Source organism: Clavelina lepadiformis, chromosome 8 (genome assembly GCF_947623445.1).
Source record: "Clavelina lepadiformis chromosome 8, kaClaLepa1.1, whole genome shotgun sequence".
In the NCBI taxonomy this organism is placed as follows: domain Eukaryota; kingdom Metazoa; phylum Chordata; class Ascidiacea; order Aplousobranchia; family Clavelinidae; genus Clavelina; species Clavelina lepadiformis.
The window spans coordinates 3,822,526-3,845,891 of NC_135247.1; the positions used below are offsets into that span (position 1 = coordinate 3,822,526).

The window sequence follows — 23,366 nt, forward strand, 5'->3', positions numbered from 1 at the left end:
GTCGGCATCGGGTTACAACAAAGCGGAGTATGTTGTATCGCTCTCTGTGTTAAGTGTCGTTTGAATTAGTGTTGAATGGTTGTATAGAAAAAGCGGGCTCGTAAAGAATTCAAGTGTCCTGTTGTCGCGTTGAACGGAATTACAAGCCGCGTTAAAATCAAAGCTGGCTGGAGTAGAACGAGAAGTGATCGATCGAAACGTCAGAAATATTTTTAGTCGGTTTGACACAAAACTAAAACCGAAAGTTTGTAGGAGCCCTAACCAGCGCCAAAGTAAATATAGGTTTTGCAATTGAAATTGGAGTAAACCTGGTAGGCAATGTTTTCAGATATAACCGTAATCTAGTAGCTTAAAAAGTATCTACTTTCAAGTATTATCAGGTGTTAGCAACAGCTGTGCAAGGTTACTTTATGCTGTCACTCAGCAAGAAAGTTACAAATGTAAAAAGCCTGGGTCCAAACTGGCAAAAGATTAGGAACAAACCGAGTATGCCGTTTTCTGGGAACAGAAACTCAAAGCATTCCAGTCCGCCATGGTACACAGTCCAACCTAAGGACGGTGTAACAACCTGGGACTTACTCACGCCGGCTTCTTCGCTGGACTACCTGAGTCGAAGCCACAACACCAAGCGAGGTACGATGGTGAACTGTTGGTTGTGAAATTAATGAATTGGACTTGGCACATTTTGCCAAGACTCACTGAGCGTTTATGTTTTATCAATTTAACACGAAACTAGTTGTCTAAACGTTTCAATCCAAACGGTGTCAAGGTTTTCCTAAACTATGTTCGCCACGTTTATTTGATGCTAACCCACTTCTCTTGATTTTAAAGGTTATTCTTAGAACCATAATAGAATGACGCTTAAGTGTTAATAGTAACTGGAGTTAATTGTATTTGTGAACGGGTCAGTTACGATTGCTGCTTGACCACACTGGTTGGCGGCAATATAATTCTTATTTGAATCGACTTGAAAGTTACAAGTAGTTACTGAGCTGGTTTATAGACGAATCGCCCTTTTCAATAGAACTTCACTGTTAAGAGCAAGGCGCTCTTCGAGAGTGCACTTGAAATGTTCCCATTCCAAGCAAAACGGTTAGACGTGCAGCCTGTTCTCTTGCCGTATATCACTGTTATTGAAATGGTAAACTTTAACAATGTCGTTTGGGATAACTGCTGTAGCCGTGGCATAACTTACATTTCACAAAAGGTTTTGGGCTTTTGCCCATTTTTGCGTTGAGTGATAGCGGACGGTATTGTCAAATCAATAAATTTTTCACATACCGGCAATCGCTGATTTAATCGTCATAAACTATCAATTCCTGTCGTTGCACTTTTACAACAAGTATCAGCCCATTAAATATTTCCAACTTATAAGTGCTTGTACTGCTTGTTACCATTCAAGCACTTGTAGGGTCTGTTACGTGTTTGCTCTTAACTGGGATCATTTAAATCTTTGCTTGAATATCGACGTAGTTGTTTTTATTGCAGTTTATAAATATAACTTTACAGTATTGCTATACATGGGCTGCAACCTACAGTATTTCATCAGTACTGTAGCCCACCGCTCTGATGCCGTTAAACATATTTCTCATATTAACCTTACAACTGCACAAAAGCGTTTTTTACTTAATTTTCAAACTTTTATCGCAGGTTCGTTGAATGCGAAAGACATCCAAGATATCTTGAGCAAGAAAATCGCTTTCTTATCTGGTCAGTGTGTTATGATTTTTATAAACTGTGTGTTACCCTGGCTTTTGAAAAATTTTTTGTTTTTCCAACTACTCTGTGGTATCTTTTATCACATTTTTTATTGTTTGATTTGACTTTTAAAAGCGGCTTATTATCGTTTTTCAAGAATTAACTTCTGTAACAGATATATAAATATATGGAACGAAATTCTTTTGAATTCTATATTAGACTATAATCGAATTTCATAGAATTAGTTGATAGCTGTGTTTGAAGTTAATTTGTGAAAAATATAACGATTTTATAGTGCACGTGTTGGAACAAGTTAGCAATCTTTTCATAGTAACCAAACACTATGTTTCTTGTCAACGGTTATCTTTCGACAAATAACGTAGATTTTCAATCAGCTCAAGTCACTACAATAAATCTGATATTAAAGAAACCGAAAGAAACAGAATCGCGCGAGCCAATTAAATGTTCCAGGCTTTTATTCGATTGAATGACATGGCTTTTGTTGGGAAATCTTGTTTGTTGAATGCCTAATTCTTGTTGTTCTTTTGTCAAATCAGGCGGAAAGGACACGCGGGGTAGGCCAATAATCACCATTCCGAACGTAAAGGAACCATACCCGCATACTGAGTACGGCATCAGTACAACGCTTAAATACCTATCGTGTGTGCTCAGGTAACTTGACTTGAGTTCGGCAAATTACACCACTTTTACGTTATGTCAAGTTATCATATAAACCTCGTTTCGCATTTTTGTTGTAAGTTGTCGATGTTAAGTTCCCAGTTTAAACAAGATCTTATGAAATTTAACTTACTGTAGCAGTAAATATATTTGCAATAAAACTGTATGAATAAATATGTTTAATTAATAAGTATTTAGTAATCTTAATTGTTGAATGGAAACTTTGATGTATTTCGCAGCGGAAAACGTACAGAGTTTACAATTTTACTGGACGTGCGTTCGTCGTCATGGAATGCGATGAAGCCCATTGTTCGAATCTTACAAGTACGTAATTGTCGTGGTGGACGATCGCTTCACCGGGGTTACCTTTAAACTCGAAAACTTTTTACAGTATTGCTTGCGAGATCGGATCGGGCTCGTGTGCATCGTCAAACCCGGAGAATTTTGGGAGAAACACCGGGCCAGCTTCAATTTCAAGAAGTACAAAGATAGGCTAGGCTTTGAGGTATGCTGCTGCTGCTCTTAATGTGTCATTATGAATCAATTTCGAGATGAAAGTAAACATTTCTGAGTTTAATCTTAATTATTTTGTAGACTTTTGCCGTGATATAAAAACAATTCAATTTTTGTGACGGATCATCACTTTTATTTTAGACTGTTTTGGTTTCATCGGATAAACTGCGACGCTACGCTGATCCAAGCCAGCTCACCAGAGATTTCGGTGGCACCTTGCCCTACGACCATCAGCAGTGGGTAGTAAACCGCATGAGCTACGAGACATACGTCGCCGATGCTGAAAACAAAGTTCACTTTTACGAGAATATGTCATCAGTTGCTAAAAGACTAGATGACACCGAGGTTGGTATAAATCGTAGCTTAAACTGTTTTTAACGTTGGTGGTAGCTAGAAACATAACATCTAATAAGCCCAGTTTTAGCTATTTTCCATACAGGCGTACCTGTATAAATTTATTTTGTGGCGTTTTGCAATTCTGACCGTGCATGTATGTAGTGGCATCAAAACCCACTTGTGTTACGACAGACAACCGAAACAGGATCGAGTACTGCTTATAGCGACAGCGGACACGCAACCGAACAAACTCTAACCACAAGTAGTAGTGCGGATACGCCACCACGAGGTAGAAATCGAAGCCGAAGCTCTCATCCGAACAGCAAGGAATATGTTTACCACATTCCCAAAGAGGACAGGTTAGTACGTCAAATCTGCGTCATAATAAGACTCTTATGGAGATTACTGTCACACGCGAGAGCCATATTGGAATATGTGTCATCAATTTTCAGCCGCGAAGAAAATTCAACACCCAAGACAATTAACTCACCAGTCCCAGCGCCACGGGTCAGAGTATCACCCATCACCTATGCCGGAAGCCCGGTCCCTCAACCTCGTATACGAAGCAGGTGAGATTGTTGATGATAATGTTAGATACGTTCGTTTCCATCTATTTCATTTATTGTTTTTTTTTTTTTTTACTTTCACATATTTGGTAGCGCCGATTATATTTGTATACGTTTCGTCAGAAATCAGTATATTTGTGACGAAATGTATGTTTTGTATTTTTGCAGTTTTATATATTTTAATATGCTTTCGCTTTTAACGTTTGGTAGTGAACATATGTAGCTTGTTTGCACGCACGTGTATGCTTGCCGCGAATATGTTTGTTGCATTATCTACTCCACGTAGGGTAAGTTTGTGTTTAAACTTTTCACTTTTGTGCCTTTTTGCATTTACCGATATAATATTCAGAACGCACACAGTTAAAAAATATTACTTGTCTGTAATCACGTGTTTAAACTGTGATTGAAAGCCACACGTTTTATGCATAGTGTAGTCAGTGTAATTTACGGAATTATCTCGAAACCCATTTACGCCTTTCCTCCTCGGCGCAAGGAACGCTCGTTGCAACTCTTATTAGCTTCGTGAACGATGCGCTAGTTTCTTGGTTGATTTTACATTCATTCTGGTGACGGCAGCGATTGCGACAAGTAATTTTAAGTGCTTTTGCCGCAATTATGGAGGGTTTATGTGAATTGAACAAAAGCGCTGTTTTTATTTTGTCGACAAATGGAGGCATTTGGGTAATTGTAGGTTTGGCTATAGTGACTAGCCGTAAGAGCGGGAGGTTTCCTGATCTGGACAATTTAGAGTGACATTTATTGATATCCTTATCTGCCTAGGGTTTCATCAATTACTCGCACGTATGGAATGTATATTGCATTAAAATAAGCTTTTCATTCCGATATAATGTCGCTCTCTTAATTCAAACAGAAGTCTTCCGCCTAACCAAACACGTCAAGACGCCCATGCTCGAAAAACAACCAATTACGAACGAGGCCCTCTCCCCTATAACCACATCTACGTGGTACCGGAACCCACTCGGCCTACTAGGAAACGGGTTACTAGGAGTCACTCGGACTACAGTTTGCAGCAAAGCACCGAGGAAGAAGCTAAAGAAACCCATCGTGCTGTGCGCAGGAATGGACCGAGATACCTGAGACGTCGTCGAGAGAGAGAAGACACTGACACTAATACGACGTCTAGCGGTCTTAGTCTTTCCACGCAAACGTAGGTTTGATTTGATGCTTGCTTTCGAGAAAGGCAAAGCATAACGAACATCCTGTTTGTTGTTGTTATGGATGTTCCGACAGATATTTTCTTCGTTTTTGTGGTCAAACTATTGTGAATAGTCACAGGTTAACTTACTTGGATTTCGTGACTTGAGTGAAGTCAATTGTTCCAGTTAAATGATTTTCTTTTTAGTTTGTCCTCTTACAAGTCGGTACCGGATTTAGCCAAAACTGGTCTAAAAGAGAAAAGTTCAGCTGGCAACGCTAAACATGTTATGCCGAATTCTACCATTGTTCAAGGTAAGTATAGCTTTGTTATACTCTATTCAAACTAACTTTTTCATTATTTTACCAAAACACAACCCGTTTCAGGAGAAAAACTTTTAGAGCAGCTCCAGACTTCTCCGGATGACTCCGGATTTTACGTCGGACCCATTAAACCCGTGTCCGATGAGGGATTTCTAATGATGGAGAACGTGCATAAGTTGCAAGTAGGTGTACACGTTTTTAGCAAAATTATTATTGCTACGCTTGCACTTAGGTTGTGCATCCTTTTCTGTAGGCCTACCTACCTGTCTACCTACCTACCCTACCAGTTGTGTGAGCTGTAAGTTTGAAATTTGAAGTCACTTTCGATCTTTGTAGAATGTCTTGCATAAACTGGATGAAGTGAATCTCGAAAAAGCGAATATGAAAAGGCAAAAGCGACTAAAGCGAAGAAAAACGGCGACCGGGATCCCGGAAGTTGATGGGAAGAGTGACGACTTTTACGAGCAGCTCACTCCAACAAAGATTGAAGAAAAATTAAAACACGTAAAAACACACACATAGTCGGCTACAAATTAGTTAAAAAATTTAGTATCAGAAATTAAATAGTGTACAATGGTTGAAGATATTCCGTTACACAGCTCTATTTTTGCAGGTTTTTGACTGGTTTCGTGGACCAGGTGAGCAGAACTTACAAAGCAACAATTCTTTTGGTAACTCCTTAGGCGAAGTGGCGTCCTTAATAAAAAAGCACAGGAGTCTCTTATCACAAAGCATAGTAAGTTTTTTTGTCAGTTCAAAACACAGCCTTCGGTAGCTAAGTTTGTTGTGAGACAGTGATCATCATCATCATCATCATCATCATCATCATCATCATCATCATCATTATCATCACATCACCGGCAGTGATCTTAATGTTTCAGGAAACTTTGCGAATTCTCTCTGACGTTAGACCACAATTTGAACGGTTGGTTAAAACAAGAAGGTTGCCCGATAACCACGGAAACTCCTTTCACCCCGTTCCTCAGGTTCCTATAAATTCTCCTCAAGTTGTTAGTTTAGTTGACTTTCAGTCGCAAAGTCATGTGTTGTTTCTGTTAATTTTTACAAAAGGGATGAACGCAAAACGTTGAAATTAATATGATTACTTTTAGTGGATGATCAGCATTGAAAGAAATTTAAAAGTTGTCGAAGCTGCAAGCAAGCAATTCCAAGCGAGATTACGGCAGCAAGGAGAAATTTTGCAGATCGGATTTACTTTTCATAAATCAACACAACAGGTTTTGAGCTTAGGCTGAATAATATTTTCGTATACGAAAATGCCTAATTGCATAACTGCGACTTACACTAAACGGAGTACCTTAAGTCAATTTAAACCCTATAACCAAACCACAACGATAAAGCTTTAAAGCTTTATTTTTGATTTACCCAGACATATACTTGTAGTAACAGTCTATGTCTATCATCTCTTTTAAACAGCTTTCTACTTGCATTGACAAACTGACTAAGGTTTGCCGTAATGAAGTGAGCTTGCTTGACAGTTTAGACGCTATACAGAACCAGCTTGATGAACTGCACTATTTACACAAGGTACTTGTTATTTTGTGAAAAGTTGTCATACATACCATTATACAACATATGTACTACAACTGTACAACTACAACAGCAATATGACAACAATGGTAACTAGCTTTTGTCTGTATTGGAGTGCTGTAATGTCGTTTTAACTTTTTCTCATAGGACATGACCAAACTACAGCAAGATGTTTTAAAAGCCGCCAACTCATATCTGCAACGGTTTCAGAGACATCTTAGTGAAAACGGACGCAAATACAGCCAGTGAGTGACTAAATAAGGACACTCGACAGACTTCTCATACCTGTCGTGAAATTACAACGTATTTCATATATATACAGACTGGGTTTGCACGCATCGCAAATCCGGGAGTCATTATCACATTGTCAGTTTCGGACGAAAACCTGCAATCAACTTACTGAGTCGTGCAAGGTTCGACTCCAGCATGTTCTGCAACTGAAAACTGCACAAAAAGACGTACAGGAGGTAGGTGATGACATGTCTTGTAGGCTATGGCAATGACATGCAACCGATGTTTGTGTTGGTGTAGATCCGGTCTTTGCTGACTAGTTTGGGTTATTTATACATAGGTATGAAAATGTGGTAACTTGGGGTTATGGTAAATATATAAATATAGTAAATATAGCGTTTCTGTATGCATTTAATGCAAAGGCTCTTATAAAAAATTCTAGTTGTATTCATTATTTTTTTACCAGTCCATCGAATGGTTATGCGACGCGAAAAGAAAACTGAAACAATTTCACCGAGCCCTGGGAAAATCAGCCAAAGAAGTGGAATATTTAATCGAACAACATGAACATATTAAGGTTATGGGCGCACATATCGTTTAATTTGATTTTGTAACTTGGCAAGTTTAGATTTGTATTTAGGAAAGTTTTCCGCATATACATTTACCTCCATAAATATAGTAAGAAGGATCGTAAAATAAAATATTTGCAATAAACCTTTTGTGTTAGTTCATCCTGTCTTATTCTTGCGCAGATGTCGGGTAAGTTGTCATACGACAACGGCAACAAGCAACTTTCAGCCATATCGGTTTTGCGACGCTGTCTTGAGCTTTCACCACCACACGGCGCTCCTAAGTCGCCTTTAATGGGAAGATCACAAAGCAGGTTGGAAGCTGTATTAACGTTATTTCGTCCTGTATAGTTCGTGGTATTGATGCAGGGAAATATATTGCCTTCTATTCATCTGGGGTTAACCGTTTTCCTTGTTTTCTTTCCAGTGGACAACTTTTATCCTCTTCCGGGAAGGTGCTCCCATCGTTGGAAGATGCCTGGGATGCTTTCATCCAGGCTTGGCACGAAAGAAGAAGTCGGCTATCCGTTGCACATCTTTTCTACTTTAACACGGAGCAGGTGAGATTCTCTTGCCACTTAGGAAAGCTTCCTATTGCATCTTGCTATCTAGTGTTTATTCATCTTATTTTTCAAAAGCTCTGTAAGCGTGGATCCCAGCTTGTGGTGGACTTGGATTACGCATATCCGAATTATCAGGAAATTAATTCGTCGCAGGTCATATGTTTTGCAGAGTAAATAATAAAAAAAAGTTTTAATTATTTTAGGAAGACTTGTATCGGTAAAGTTTTCTATGACATTTTTTGGGGTTCTTGCTTCTTAAAAATGTATGCGGTAACAAAAACGTAGACGATAATTACTTTAGATCTCATTTGGAGGACGAATACAGCCGCTGAGGGAAGCTCATTATACCTTTCATGATGATGTTGATCACGTCATGAAAATTGGTGACGATCTGCTTCGTGACATGAACTTCGAAAATTGCGATACTCCGTCATATGAACCGACGTAAGCAGCTGCTTAATCATATTAGCTTGTAGCGCAGAAAAGCTTTTGCGTCACATTACGGAACCGTCTTCCCGATGTAGCAGCAACTAAACTTCAAACATAGGATGTACAACTGTTTTAGCAATTGTAAACGAATTGTTTTTGTAAGTGTTATAATTTTCAACAACATGTCAAGTAACGCTGATCATATTTTGATAACAGCAAAGGGGACCATGTCGGGTCCGCAATAAAAGTGAAAATGAACCAACTGCGAGACTTAAGGTCATCTGTGCGCTCGAAGTGGACAAAACTGAAAGAGGACACTGGTGTGGTCAGTATCGCTTCCGGACAGGTCAGCAAGAGGCGGGGTAGTAAAGGTGAGCCACGAAGATGGGTGGAAGCTGTCAATGAGGTAATTAAAAGTTCTCCTGTGACTGGTTTTAATGTGGCTTATTTTACAGCCGTTTGGGCAATTATATAATTCTATGGTTGGTTTTGATTATATCACTATTGCTTATAACACCAGTAGACAATTTAATGTATATTAAACAGACAACAATACACTGAATACACAACTTGGCGCATCACATACGCTGAAAAAGTTGTCAATTATATAACGCTGAATATTAAGTTATGACCATCACGGTTGTGCCGAGAATATATTTAAAGATTATTTAAAGCACGCTTGTTATCACCTTTCTTATCATCAGAGAAGCGTTGACTATGACTGTATCAGCGCGGGCTTTCAACGTGCTAGTAATGTAGATGTTATCGCCTTGTGGCTATGCTGTACAGTAATATGATATGATCAGTGACCAAAATATTTTGAGCACGGTTTGAATGAGAAGTGCTCTACTTTATTTGAGTTATTAGAACTATGAAGAAAACTGTGCGCAAATGTCTTAGCGGCAAACCAAGCAGGAGTTTGTCTGTAGAAGAGCAAAACATCACTTGCTCGTCTTTATGCGAAGGGGGTTTGGAAACGCATCAGTTCAAGGGAAATGTTAGGGTAGGCTGGAGCAGGGTGCCTTTACAGTCAGACAATAAGCTCTTCGCGGGAGCAGCAAGTACAACGCAACCTGTACATGTACACACAAAAAGCAAAGTTTGTATACCAAAAACAACGGCATCATGTGCGAATGAACATGTGAAATGTGACGTCAAACGCTCCGAAAAAAGTTATCGAAGTGAGTCAGGCAGGTTCAGTCCGGATTGTACCGGATGTTTTACTACCACAAGTTCCGCAACAGAAATTGCTGGCCACATTCGGTTGGAAACAGACGTCGATACCTTTAAAGTTGACGTTTTGCACGTGAGTTTTATACCGAGCAGATCGTGTGAAACAGGCCGAATAACGTGCGTCCAACAGATGTGCATAGAATTGAACGTTGGTATAAATCAGCCGTTTGTTGGGTGAAAGCTGGTATCTTCGTTATTTTTCTTTCCGCGGGTTACACTTGTTAGTCGTTGGTTTATAGTTGATATGGTATAATGTGAGCTTATGGCGTTTTTATCGTTTGCAGTCTACGGAATGGGTGAGAATGAAGTTGGTGGAATGTTCGCCGAATGCCTTTGAAATTGGTAGAAACTTGAAAGAAGCAATAAAATGGCAAAAGAAGCATCAAGATTTACTTTTCCAAATTAAGGTATTTATTCATTTAGTTTGACCTTCTGTCCGCGGTGACCTTTGCACTGACACTTGAGAAACGGAAGTTAATGCGAATTATTATCGTTATTATCGTGCCGTATGGCCATTATCTTTTCCAGAAGCGTTTGGACATTCAGACTGGTTTACTTTGTTGTATCTTGTAATTTTTCCATGTATTGTGCGCATTGATATTTCTACATGATCAGTTTATTAGAAATATGCTTCATCTATAGACCAGCTTTCCTAAATATAGTCATTAAAAAACAAATATCGCACACAATTGGCAACATAAACGATCTATTTGACATTACCTTTCTGTCCGTGTTATGTTATATTAACGGAGTTTCATAGAGGTTGTCTTTTATTTTTGTTTTTGCTTTTATTTCTTCTATTTTTGCTATTTTTCCTCCTGTTTTTGTTTTTACTTGTTCCTTTATGACCACGTTAATTCACTATCAGGAAAAAGACGAAGTTGTCATGACTTTGCTTAAAAAAGAGCAACGTGACAACCTGATCAATGACTCCTCCCAGCATTACGCCATGAACGGTTCGGATGCAGGGAGCAGCGAAGAACGTAAGATGCACAGAGCGATGAGTAACTCCTTGTCTGATCTGTGGAAAGACCTTAACGCCTTATTGGCAAGAAGACACATACTTCTCAACACTTCTGTTAACTTCTACTCGGCTTGTAACGAGGTCTGTTTAACCAGCTTCTGTGGTGGTTTTACTTTAGAAGTTTTGCATTAAATTCTCCATATTTTGCACTTCAAAACAAATAAATTTTGTTTCTATCACAATTATTACTACTGTTGTCGTTATGAAATACAATTTTCAAGAAACTAATTCTGTTCGACAGTTTGGCAATCAACTGACGTGTCTGGAGCAATACCTTCACTGGAAGGAGTTACCTGCCGATACAGCGACCGCAAAAAGCTTGATCCACACTCTTGAAGAAATGCACAATCAAATGCTGGGTTCTTCGACTGCTTGTCTTCATCGGGGAAGGGAATTGATGGACATGCTCAAAACCCACAAAGCGAATCACCCAGATAGGCATAAGGTGGTAACAACATCTTTTGAATCACTTTTGAAACTTCGTTTGCAGCAATTAGTTTGCCGTGGAATGGAACTTAGTTCATATTCATATACTGTAAACGGAAATGCAACAGTTAAATTAACAGATAAATAAACCACAAGTGAAAACGGATAATGAAGCTCAGACGATGATTGCTATTGTGTTAAATAGACCGCAGTCCTCGTATAGAACTTTACCGCACAGCATGAAATCACAACTTTTTTCAGGCAAGTTTTGGAAGTTCGTGCGCTGCTATCGAATGCACCCTTGAGTCTCTGGTCGAACGACGCAACCAGGTGGAATTTGCTTACAACAAGCGTAAACAGGAACTCGAGCACGCGCTGAAGATAAGACAGTGGGAAGACGAAGTCGACCAGGTAAAGGAAAAAAACAAAACGACTTAGTTGAGTTGTATGTTTTATATTTATAATACCTGATGCCTGTCCATTTCCAGCAGGACTACGCATAACACATTTACGCCGGAGTTCTTACTGGAGTTGGTTGTTTTAATCTTGATGGGGTTTTACCTAAAGGTTGTGTTTTTCCACTTAGGTTGCTGGTTGGTTTGAAGTCACCAGAACCACGAAATTAGAAGACAATTCACTCGGAGTGAATCAGTCTAACACCGAAGCCATGCTCATACACCTTGAGCAAGTAAAGGAGAATGCTCAGGTTGTTATGGAAGCAGTTAGAAATTTTTACTGCTTTTCTCGATCAATATGTTTGTTTATTCTTATTCTGTTATTTTTAAATCTTTACCCACAGGAGCGTTTAGAACGAGCTAAGAGGTTGATCGGACGAGCTAATGCTGAATTGAAGGCTTTTGGAAGCGACCCAGTCGCAATACAGTCTCAAGATTTAGATTTGGTCGGAGAAGGTTTCATGAAATGTGTGGACAAACGCAAAAGCGAGCTGGGAAGTGTTGTCAAGTTTTACCAATTTGTTAAGGAGGTACATTGACTTGTAAACAGCATCGTCAATCAACTGCAACTAGAATAGACTAAAAAAACGCGATTGCAAGTACCCTTCGAACGTAAAACAGTTGGAATGTTTGGTAACAAAAATAAAATCGAAATCTATCAAATGAGTGATCTTCCGCTGTGTATCTTGCATGCTGATATTGCATCGGTAACAACACTTGTGTAAGTTGGTTGAAAATAATTCTGAACACATTGTTTAGTGCGAAACCTCGTTGCTTGCTCTTGGTGAAAAGTTGGAGCTGAGAAAATTTTCTTCCGATCCTGAGGTTGCTCAGGCGCAGAAAGAAAACTTCCTCACCTGCATCAAGGCAGCGTCTGACCCCGCACTCAACAGAGCGGATGCAATTCTTCAAAGAAGGTTTGTTCTTCTAAGAGATAATATTTCTCCATAAGTAAAAGATGTTAAAAGATGAGGTAACGGGATTATTATGGTATGGGTCAAAACGTATGAAGGCCGTTTTTTTATTTATATAATTCTACTTTAAGTAAAAATAATTTAAGCGTTAAAGCCAAAATTAGTTGATAATGTTTAGTTCCTCCAGATTTTTATCCGCAGAGGTGAGAGGAAGGATGGTGCTGAGGGTGTGATCGATGCTCGGGACCGCGTCATGGAGCAGAGGAACCTCCTTTTGAATGTGATTAAACGTTACAGCGACGACTCCTCCAGGATTAACGAGATGTATAACTTGTTTTGCAAGAGCGCCCAAGAAGTGAGAATTAAGCTTATCAGCGTTTCAACTGTTAGGTTTTTCCTTTATATGCAATACTGATAAATCTCGTTTTGTTCCAACCTCAGCTACAAGACTGGATAAACACAGTTGCCGTGGGCATGCTCACTACGAACGGAAATCTTGGCAAGACTGAGGAAAATGCATCGCAATTCTTAGTCTGGCATAAACTGCTTCTACAAGATATAGAGGTAGTTGCACCAGCCCCCACGCAAGCCTTTTGTTTTGATTAGTCCAAAAACCCGGATTTGAAAATGTACATTTGTGTTATGTGCAGCGTAAATCGTCTGAATTGGAGTCTTTGGTGCAAACTGCCAACTTACTACTTGAGGCCGGAGCCGCCAGGTCGACAACCGTAAAAGAACACGTTGAAGAAATTAAAAGTAACTGGGCCGCTTTAAATAAAAGAGTCAGTCGTCGAATTGCCCTTGCCGAAGAATTCACAGACTTTCTTGATAAGGCAAATAAGGTACCTGCTTAGTGCTTACCCACGAACTTTGTTAATCGCCTTATGCAAAACGAAGCGGGCTTTATCGACAGTCTACATTTGCTTTCTTCTGGTTTGTAGATTATTTACGCCTTTTTTGATTTTATTGATAGCAATAGTCCAGGGCAGTTTAAACCATTGCATGTTTTTCGTGCACTGCATGTAATTCAAAATACGCACCCTAAAGCAGGTATTTTCTCGTGTAAACAGCTTTTCTGTGAAATCGAAAAACTGAAAGAAACGGTGGAACACGATCGCAATTGCCTCCCGCAAAACCTGACAAGAAATCACATCGATGAGTTAGGCGACGACATAAGAAGTGTGCAGACTAGATGCGTTGATATTATGGAGGAGGCGAATTGCTTGAACGGAAAGCTAAGGGAAGGTGTACCCGGTGAGTTTCCGAGTATTTTACGTCTTGTTGAAATTGACCATCAGCTGAGTGGACAAGATTATACAAGGCACGGTTTCCTCGTTTTTAAATGAAATCCAGTTAATCTGAAGTTGATTCAGGAAGTTTTAATCTTCGGTTTTGGTAGAATCTTGTTTACTGTAAAATAAAATTTTTCCCATTATGTCATCTCTATAATTATATTACTAATTAATGAGTAAATAATGTCTGTAATTATTACTAATTAATGAGTAAATGATGAATAATATCAGTGACCTTACATATATTCTTCCATCGCACAGAAGATGCTTTTGACGCAACATCAGCCATAGAAGGAGTGACAGAACTGGTCGCTCTACTCCATCTTATCAAGAGTGAACTCACCGATACCTGGCTCTCGTGGAGGTATAAGGCCGGTGTTGATAAGGAGACGACCGCGCAAGCTAAAACTGCTGAACAGACGATAAACCGCGTAAGTTTTTAAAAATTCGATTGACTGCTTTGATTTCGCTACATATTTTTGGTAAATTTTATCCTGTTTTTTCGTGTGCTCTTTACCAGATGATGGCATCCCTGGAAAACCTGGAAAGATCTGTTTTCCTTGAAGAGCGAGTGATGCTGGGTCATGATGCGGACTCGAACCAGGAGCTCTTGGATGTTCTCGAGCAGCGACAAGCGCTTCTTGAATCGATCCATAAGGAAATTGAGAAAGCAGTCGAGGTTGGAATCCGCCAGATTAAAGTAGTTTGAAATTGAACAAACATTTCCAACTATCTTTATTTCAACATTTGAATACATGTTACGGGAAAGCTGCTGTACCTAAACATGAGAAATAAGCGGACTCCTTTTAGTTTTTTTTTCAATTTTAATATCACCGCTTTCTCCAGCATAGTGAGATTCTAGGAATGCGGATACCAGAAAGTCCAAAAGGATCTTCCGAGACTAATTTGGGGGAATCCCCGCTAAGGAACATGGTGAAAGCTCTGTTGGCTCGATATCACATGCTCGACTCTAGGTTAAGAAACTACAAGAAGGCCCTTCAAGTGGCCGCAGAATGCATTTTGAACATTGCTGTTGTAAGTTGATTGACCAAAGATAGTAAATTTTGCTTAAAAATCTACGTTCAATGTCCATGTATTCGTGCTACAGCTGTTAACTCATGGTCAATAGATTAATAGTTAACATATTGCTTAACACAATAGCTGTTTCGCGGAATAAGTAATACAATATTCTTCTCACACGATTTCAGCTTCAGAAAGCGTTGATTGACTCTGAAAGAGATCTCATACAGCGGCAGTCCCTGAGAAATAAAACGGATCAGACAACCGGAGTGAAGAAACAATCTATTTTAAGCGCCTTAATTCGAGGGCACGACAGGACAAAGGAGCAAATGGAAGAGTTGATGAAAACCATCTCATCCGAATTCAACGAAATCCACCAAATCATCCGGCGTCATGAGTTAGGACAGGTTGGCTGTTGTTATAGTATGTTATGTAGTTGGACTGAAATCAAAGATTTTCGTGTAAACGAGGTTTGCTCGCAGCCCAACAGCTTCTGGCATTCCACTTTTAATAAAATTTGTATTTAACCTGTTAGCTATGTTATGTTTGCTATGTTATGTATGCTATGTTATGTTTGCTATGTTATGTATGCTATGTTATGTTAGCTATGTTATGTATGCTATGTTATGTTAGCTATGTTATGTATGCTATGTTAAGTAGCTGCGTTCACTCAGATATTACTTTCATCTAACTCACACTCCAGTTGTGAAATTGTACTTCAAAAATCAATTTGTCCAAAGACTTAGATTTTTGGCCAAGGTGGAACCAACGACATATATACTTAGACAGATGCATATTGGCCTATTTTATGCATTCCTTTGATCTATGTTTCGTTTTGTGGTAGTTGCCTAAATCTGGAGGTGACGAACCTACATTGAATGAGTTCGTGCAAGAGCTTACTACATCGTATGAGCGTTGGTTACAGCTTTGGAGAACTTATCGAGATGATTTGGTTCGACAGAGAAGTTCGTCGTCGGTGCTTAACGATATAATGAAGGTTGTACATAACAAATTATTTTGAAAGAAATTAAATCCGGGTAACCTTTTTTTCTTTTTGAGTTAAAAGCTTGCCTTTGGAACCCGGTATCTTTAATTTTTTCGCTATAAATTAATGGTAATTCTACATTAAAATACCACTAGTGTATACGCTAAGAGCTGAGTAACCAGTTCCGTTCTTCTTTTGAACTGTAAACTAGTATTTTTTATAAAATCATTGTACAGCATCGTGATGGCCTGATACCCCTACACAAAAAATTGAGAAGCTTGCAACTGAAGATATCGAAATGCCAGGATCAGGAACATGCTTCTCTGCTAATTACAGAGGCCACAGAGCTAAACGACACCGCTATGGTGTGTATAGAACGTGTTACACTTGTTTTTGCCCTGTATCCGTTACGCTTCTCCCTTGCGGCCGATTGCGCGTCTCCGTGGTTAATTAAGCACATGTGTCTTTTTATCGACGTGTGTCCGACAAGTAGTGGCACTGACAGTTTTGGTATTGGAGCTCCTGAAATGAGCTGTGTGAACAGAAACATGACTTAACTGCTTTTAAATAAACGATGTGCCTGTAATTCTAAGAGTGAGAACAACAAAACGTAACAAACGCATAGAATGTTCTGTTTTTGACACGATTTAAAAGAACTACAGAAACTCTATTTTCTGAATCTGTAGTACATACATACCCTAGTACATTTTTATCCACAAGATAGTTAGGATTTTTTGCTAACTACAGTTTTGGGCTTTTCTCGCAGACTGCCATCTTGAAATGGGATGAATTCAAGTCAGGATTGAGCGCAACATCCGCACGGGAGGTGAAAGACAGCTTGCAAGAGACCCACGAGTTTGTTTACAAATTAAGCCAAGACTCGTTGAAGTCCATCCGTTCTGCTAAAATATTGCTGAAGTTTTTTGAACTTACAGAAGAGGTATGCATTTTGCTTACTTGTTGGTAGTACGCTTGGCTAGTAATGTAATTAGTCAATAATTATTGTCTAATTATCCAACATAACTTTGTATCTGCACTATGTTGTCAACAGCTATGCAGAATGTATTCACCCACGGCTTTATTTTAGTTGAACGGTTTTACTTTGTTACAGTGCGAATCTTGGAATGATAAAATTAAGTCTATGATCTCGTCCATCAGAAGAAAAGCAGCATCGATAAAGTGAGCCAAGAAGAGCATTTTTGTGGTCTTTTTCCACCACTTTATTGTAACGAAACCATTCAGAATAAATGAATAAAAACACAGACTTAATACTCCATTCACTTTTAAGGACGTCGAAAGAAGCAAAAGACTTGGGCAAACTTTTTGATACATCTGTCGTTGAGCCGTTTGAGGAGCGATCCAACAGAGTCCTTGAATTCGCCTCTATCATTGTGGAAGCAGAGCGAAACGATCTGGACGTCAGTCCGGAAGATAACATCGAATCCTCCAACGATCAATCCCTGCGTGCAGTGATGAAAAATAAACAAAACGATATCTCTGCCTCAGTCAATACTTTACGGTAAGCTTGAGGACGTTTTATGTGTTGTTTGTTAATTTTCGTAGTTACGAACATAATTTACGTTTATTGATACGTACGAACGTTGCATTAATTGACGTTTTGTTAATTTACCAACAAACTTGCGTTGGATTTAAATATATATTACGTTGATTCTTGATGATTGAATATATTGAAGCTATATTAACTAAACATCAGTTCTTTTTACATATTTTTCGTCTTTTAAAAAATACATAATCATAAATTATGAAATTTATAACCAATTATATTGAAAGCTTTCATGACTGAAGTAAATTGTCTTTACAGATATGAAATTGACGTTCTTAATGAGGTTTTAAACGGGGTTCGTCACAAAGCAAACTATCCGGAAGTCACAACTACCTTGGATGACGAAAGTAGTGACTACACCGCTGTACAAACGTGTGGATACGGACAGACAACTCATAACGTTAAGCCATACGACTTGTCTCGACTTTATGACAAAAACTTGGAGAAAAATTCGGAAAACGAATTTCCCCAACCACCAACCCCAGAGGAACTAAAACTTGGTAATGATCTTTTATTCTTAGTATTAGTACAACCATGTATCAGTGACATTTCAACATAGGAAACATGTTTTGTCTTACGGTTAGTGATCAGGATATGTACTGATTACTGACCCAATTATTAAAAGGCATGAGATTGATGGAAAAAACTTGAAAATTAAATGTCTGAAATAATTCCGACAGCTATAGATGATACCGGTACACACAATCAAGAGGAGAAGGAGGATACATTCTTTGACGAAAGCGATTCCTCATCCTCAGCGTCGACATCTTCTTCTGATGAATATCTTCTGCCTCACGATAATGAAACGGCGACCGCATTTGAAAAAGATGATCCAATTTTAACAGGTAATTATTTTAAATTTTATATCATCCTCTGTTTGATAAAATGCGGTGTCTTATTAACGTTACTGCACCCGTGAAGGTTTTTTTCCATCATTTTCCGTTCTATGTTATTCCAGTACGATATAGACACACTGGTTTTTTCTGTGCGCAGCATTCTTTGAAAAAGTTTTTTTGGATGATTCTCTTTTGTTTTCAGCCCGGAAAGTTCATAGTGATTCTGATAAGGACGAAAGCGATTTTTCCGAACTTTTGAAAGATTTCGTCCAAGTCGACACATCCTCGAGATCATCTGATCTTTCGTCTGCTTTGACCAGCAGCAGCTCTTTTACATCGATATCAACCAACAGCAAGGGCCAGGTTCCTCCCCCGAAACCTCCTCGTAAGAAGAATCAAAAACCCTTGCAAAGGGGAAAATTTTGGGAGCGAGAGCTTGACCAATATGAGTCGTTCCAATTTCCGGAAACTGCTGGGAAATATGCAAGCCGTGAGACCAACAGCTATCTGGGACAGGAAGCGGTAAAAGACGCCAGCGACAAGGTACACAGCCTTTACGCATGATGGATCACAGTCATGCGGGTAGTACCACGCCTCTCAGCACACTTTTAACAAACAAAGTCGCAAGTAGACCGTACTAACACCGGTGTCGGGCTCACAGCGCTTATAGCGAAAGCCATAGAAGTCAGTAGATAAACTTTATCTAATAACTGCTGGGTCCAGGTACCATGACTCGAAAGCACTTGCACTGTTCTGCCCATGTTTTCTTTATTTTTGTTGCGTTTTCCCATCACTACAGCAACTTCACTTTTCGTGCCTTGCTTTCACGTCAGTTACTAATCAAGGTTCCTTTTACTTTGTGTTTTTTTTTGTTTTCAAGCTCATTATCGTATTTAATTTAAATGTCATTTTATTCCTTTGCATGTTTGACGTTCACTGTGCCATAAATAAACTAATTTAATATTTTTTTTAATATATGTATTTAAACATTTTTTCATGTAGCGTTTTAGATTCATTTACCGCACTAACATTGACCATTGGTAGTTAGTTATCTCTAGCAATGCAACTCTACGGACCTCCAAAAAACGCCATATCACCAGCTAAACATAAAATATTGCGATATTTGTTGCAGTTGTAGATTCTGCAGCACTTTTTACTGTTTAATTGCTCCAGTTACTTATCGTAACTTTTCATTCTTTCAATAACAGTCTTTGGCGCTTGATCAAGCACATACCTGGCGCTCTTCTAAAATCAATAGGGTTAGGGTTGAGATCGGAGTCGTGATGCAGTGTTACATTTGCGACCTTCAACGGGAAATCCTTGAAATTAAGTAATGCGACACACAATACCCTCGAGGGCGCCAGTGAAGACCAATATAGTTAGAATAGCGAACTCGTTAATAAACTGACGCACTCCTGCTCTCGCTTTCAAGTATAGTGATGAGCTTTTATTTTAAGTCACTAACAAAATGATGTAAATGTAGTCGCTGCCTCTGACATCATCGTTTGATGACGACAGCATTCCTCGTTTTCGAAGTGAGACAACAAGAGAACCTGAATTCGGGGAAAATTTTAAACATGACAAGATAAAAATGTGAGTATTTGCTTAGCTGCAGATGAGAACCATAAAAATAGAAATTACTGTTATGGCAAGGATATGGTCAGTAGAATAAGAAGCGACTGGTCAGTGAATTGTTTAGAGTAGGCCAAAATTATTTCTTCTGGGTATACCGATGCTTGTATTGTACAAGGGTTAACTAGGTAATGGCGTAGCTTGCGTCGTCAACCTGTGATGAAACCATGGTTTTATATTCATGATTATTTTGCAACGATGGAATTGGTTAAAGAAGTTTGAAATGTTTTCTTGTGTTTACAAATGTCGTTGTGGCGTCAATCGTAAAAATTGAACGAATGCCAGAGAAAGCAGTAAATTTTTTTGCTTTCAACCAGGAGTTGGAACCTGTTTAGATAATATCCTGTTTAAGCTTTTCCGTTATTTAAATAAAAGACAGAGAACACTGGTAGTTGGAATCGCATTATATATTACCCTGGTTTACCATTTCAGTTCTAATTGAAAGCAATAAGTGATATATTGAACTGGGCTTATAGGGTGGAGTAAAACATTAAGAGCTAAATTCTTGAAAGTAACGATTATAAGGTTTCAAGCATGTAGTATGTTAATATAAGACTTGCTTTAAATAATGCGCCACTAATGGGACGAAATATAGATTGTGGGCTTATATAGCCTTCATTCCCAGATACTACAGAACCCATACGCATATATTCTCTAATTAAATATAACCTTACATTATGTTCTTAGACCAATGGCTGCCGGGCACGATCTGCCACTCGATAAATCTCTCTGTGCCTTACTGGAGGATTCGAGATCGCTTTCCACAGAGTCGGCGTCTTATTCACAGCAAAAAATTATCCCACACAATTCTAAAAACAAACTAGATGATGGTTCTCCTCTGGAAGCTCGTATCACTGATGCTGTCCCAGTTTCCCCTCATACTAGAACCCAATCCATAGATTCAAGCGTACTCTCAACATCAACGTGTGACACCGATTTCCTTGTTCGAGCGGACGCCTTTTCTGGTCTTCCATCTGAAAAGTCAATAAACATCCCTGTTCACCATTTTGGTGAGCAAGGAAGTTGGAAATTAAGGAGAGACGAAGGATCAACGGGCACAAGACGAAGCCCACATCAAATTCGAACAAAGAAAAGGTTTAAGAAATCTAAGGGTTCATTACCTGGCGGGTCCATGGATATGGATAAATGCTGGGAAGCGTACAGAAACGACAAGCTGACAGTAACAACAGATGAGCACGTGCAGCAGTATCGACATGTTCGGACGAAAAAAAGAAAAAATATTTCCATGGACATTGACTTGAGCCATTTGGATCTTAGAACTGATGAGAGTGAGAAAACCTATAACATGTCATTGCTAGATAGCATATAATATACGATAGTTCTATTGACGCTTTTCATAATAATGATGAGGTGATATGACCTTACAATCCTACAGTACATGAAGTATCTGGCCGTGATATATACATAAGCTATAAGTTAGCCGGTATATATGACATAGACCGAATAGCTTTTTCTCATGTGCTCTACCTCTTACATTCTTATGTTGTAGATTTGTCGAAAAACGAAAACAAATCTTCACATCAGTCCTCCTTCTCACTGAACTTAGATGATCGCAACAAGGCTAAATTGACCTCGTCATATTTAGAATTGCAAGCGTACAACGCACCACAAACTTCATCAGACACATCCGGCCTTTACAAACTGACAAAACAAACTTTACTGGAAACTCCTGCAGGGAGCTTGATTGAAGTTAAAATATTTGACCCCCGATACCACAAACAAACACCTTCTTCCAGCCTCAAGTACAAGCCTTTCCGGGTTGTATTGAATCGTAGAGCGACCGGACGCGTTAAAAGAGCCCAATCTTCTTCAACTAAGTCAAGAAAACAGTACACCGAGTCAAAGCAGCTGGCGGTAAGGCGCAACTCATCCTCGCGAATAACGAAACTGAAGTACCAAACCGCTTCACTTTTTCCTCCCACCGTGGTTGGATTTTACAACCCGAGTCGCCGTCCCAGTCTCTCTCATTCGAGACAAACGTCTTTGCTCTCAAACACCTCATCAGTGTGGGACACAGACTGCCTTGTAGCGGCAGACTCCTTTACCGGAAAACTTCCTCCTGCTCTCTCAAGATTTGCAAGAGGAAGAGAAGACAGCGATCTCACTGATGACCTTATCAACCGAGACCCTTTTACTGGTTTACAGATTGAAGTTTCTGACACTGACACCACACTGACCCAGAGTTCAGATTCCACTGTAAAGAACTGTAAGTTTTGCATTGATTGTTGTCGTAACACTGAGCCAGGCATGTAATTTTTATGAAATTTACGTTTTCTATCTGTTTTATGTTTGTAGCGAACGCGGAGTCTCGCATTAGAAAAATAGCGGAACAAATGCAAAGAAAAAAATCAACGGCTCATATTGTTTGCCATAAAACAAAAGTAACGGAAAAACGTTTCCAAAATTTCTTTTCATCTGCTGCATTTTTACACAACTCCAATTGATTGGATATCTGTAAATTATGTACATTGTTCATTTATATTTAGCAATCCAGGAATTCTTTCCGCCGAGAAATCTTAAAATCGCCAAAAAAGCGCTTCTTAAACACGGCATCTATCAAGTGTAATTCTCTCCGACCAGCACCAGATAACCTGATACAATCAAAGGATGTCAAACAAAAACCTAATTCTTATCGTTCAAAACTCAACATTTCTCCCAAATCGAAACGCCATTGGGAATCATCAATATTCGATGATCTGACAAGTGAATCATCCGAACTCGTGAGTAGACGTTTGCTGATAAAATAACAGAGAAAAAATGTAAGTTTCATAAATTGTATAAATGCACGATGCAATACCGTTTTCTCCTGCAAGTTATATAACCAACTATATGGCATAGGCTATTGATGCAAGTTTAATAACCTCTGCCATATAGACCCCGTTCACTTCCTTCGTACTTACTTACGTGGTTAATACTTTGTTTGACTAATTTGATATCTATATTGGTATGCCTATTTTTCTCTACATGCTAAAAACATAGTAAGCATAAATATTTTGTGTTTATATTAGTTTATTAACACTTTTATATAAATTTTTATCTTCCTTGAAGATGGAAAGTTCAACCGACACCCTGACCACGGTCAAATCTAGATCACCACCTAGCGGAAGAACAAGTCAACTTTACGTCAAGCTATCCCCAAGACAAGAACTACAAAATAGGTGATTGCTAATTTATCATGCATTATTGCAAAACAAAAAACATAAACCCATATGTAAAATACAATAATAGCTTACAATATAAAAAAAAAACGATGTACTCCAGCATCATAATCACTTCTGCTTTACAAGACATGAATACATTTTCTGTTTGTAATTTAGAATCTGATTTTTTTTTCGAAACAACCAAACAGGT

The 23,366-nt window shown here is 38.9% G+C and overlaps 1 protein-coding gene across 1 annotated transcript; it reads left to right on the forward strand.

Annotated features, from left to right (window-relative positions):
* The first annotated feature begins 9 nt into the window (after window positions 1-9).
* Window positions 10-23,177, forward strand: LOC143468647 (uncharacterized). Its single transcript, XM_076965976.1, has 53 exons — window positions 10-633; window positions 1,651-1,710; window positions 2,256-2,370; window positions 2,616-2,700; window positions 2,768-2,881; window positions 3,031-3,234; window positions 3,418-3,584; window positions 3,678-3,794; window positions 4,663-4,959; window positions 5,155-5,261; window positions 5,334-5,452; window positions 5,607-5,774; window positions 5,884-6,006; window positions 6,152-6,256; window positions 6,383-6,508; window positions 6,708-6,818; window positions 6,969-7,066; window positions 7,144-7,288; window positions 7,519-7,629; window positions 7,805-7,935; window positions 8,049-8,181; window positions 8,260-8,337; window positions 8,486-8,628; window positions 8,830-9,019; window positions 10,131-10,253; window positions 10,715-10,951; window positions 11,112-11,315; window positions 11,558-11,707; window positions 11,883-12,002; window positions 12,096-12,281; window positions 12,511-12,668; window positions 12,867-13,020; window positions 13,107-13,229; window positions 13,316-13,507; window positions 13,736-13,919; window positions 14,219-14,388; window positions 14,478-14,636; window positions 14,804-14,992; window positions 15,166-15,384; window positions 15,822-15,974; window positions 16,199-16,327; window positions 16,729-16,902; window positions 17,074-17,141; window positions 17,251-17,481; window positions 17,785-18,026; window positions 18,207-18,371; window positions 18,565-18,905; window positions 19,846-19,955; window positions 20,682-21,283; window positions 21,505-22,221; window positions 22,311-22,396; window positions 22,502-22,735; window positions 23,064-23,177. The coding sequence occupies exons 1-53, from the start codon at window positions 411-413 to the stop codon at window positions 23,175-23,177; spliced, it is 9,204 nt and encodes a 3,067-aa protein (XP_076822091.1). The 5' UTR covers window positions 10-410.
* Window positions 23,178-23,366: the final 189 nt, after the last annotated feature.

Excerpts from the sequence above, each read along its gene's own strand:
- LOC143468647 (XM_076965976.1), top strand. The coding sequence starts at position 411 with ATGCTGTCACTCAGCAAGAAAGTTACAAATGTAAAAAGCCTGGGTCCA. Across the intron at positions 12,669-12,866 it reads GATGCAATTCTTCAAAGAAG|AGGTGAGAGGAAGGATGGTG; the intron begins GTTTGTTCTTCT and ends TTTTATCCGCAG. Across the intron at positions 18,372-18,564 it reads AGATGATCCAATTTTAACAG|CCCGGAAAGTTCATAGTGAT; the intron begins GTAATTATTTTA and ends TTTTGTTTTCAG.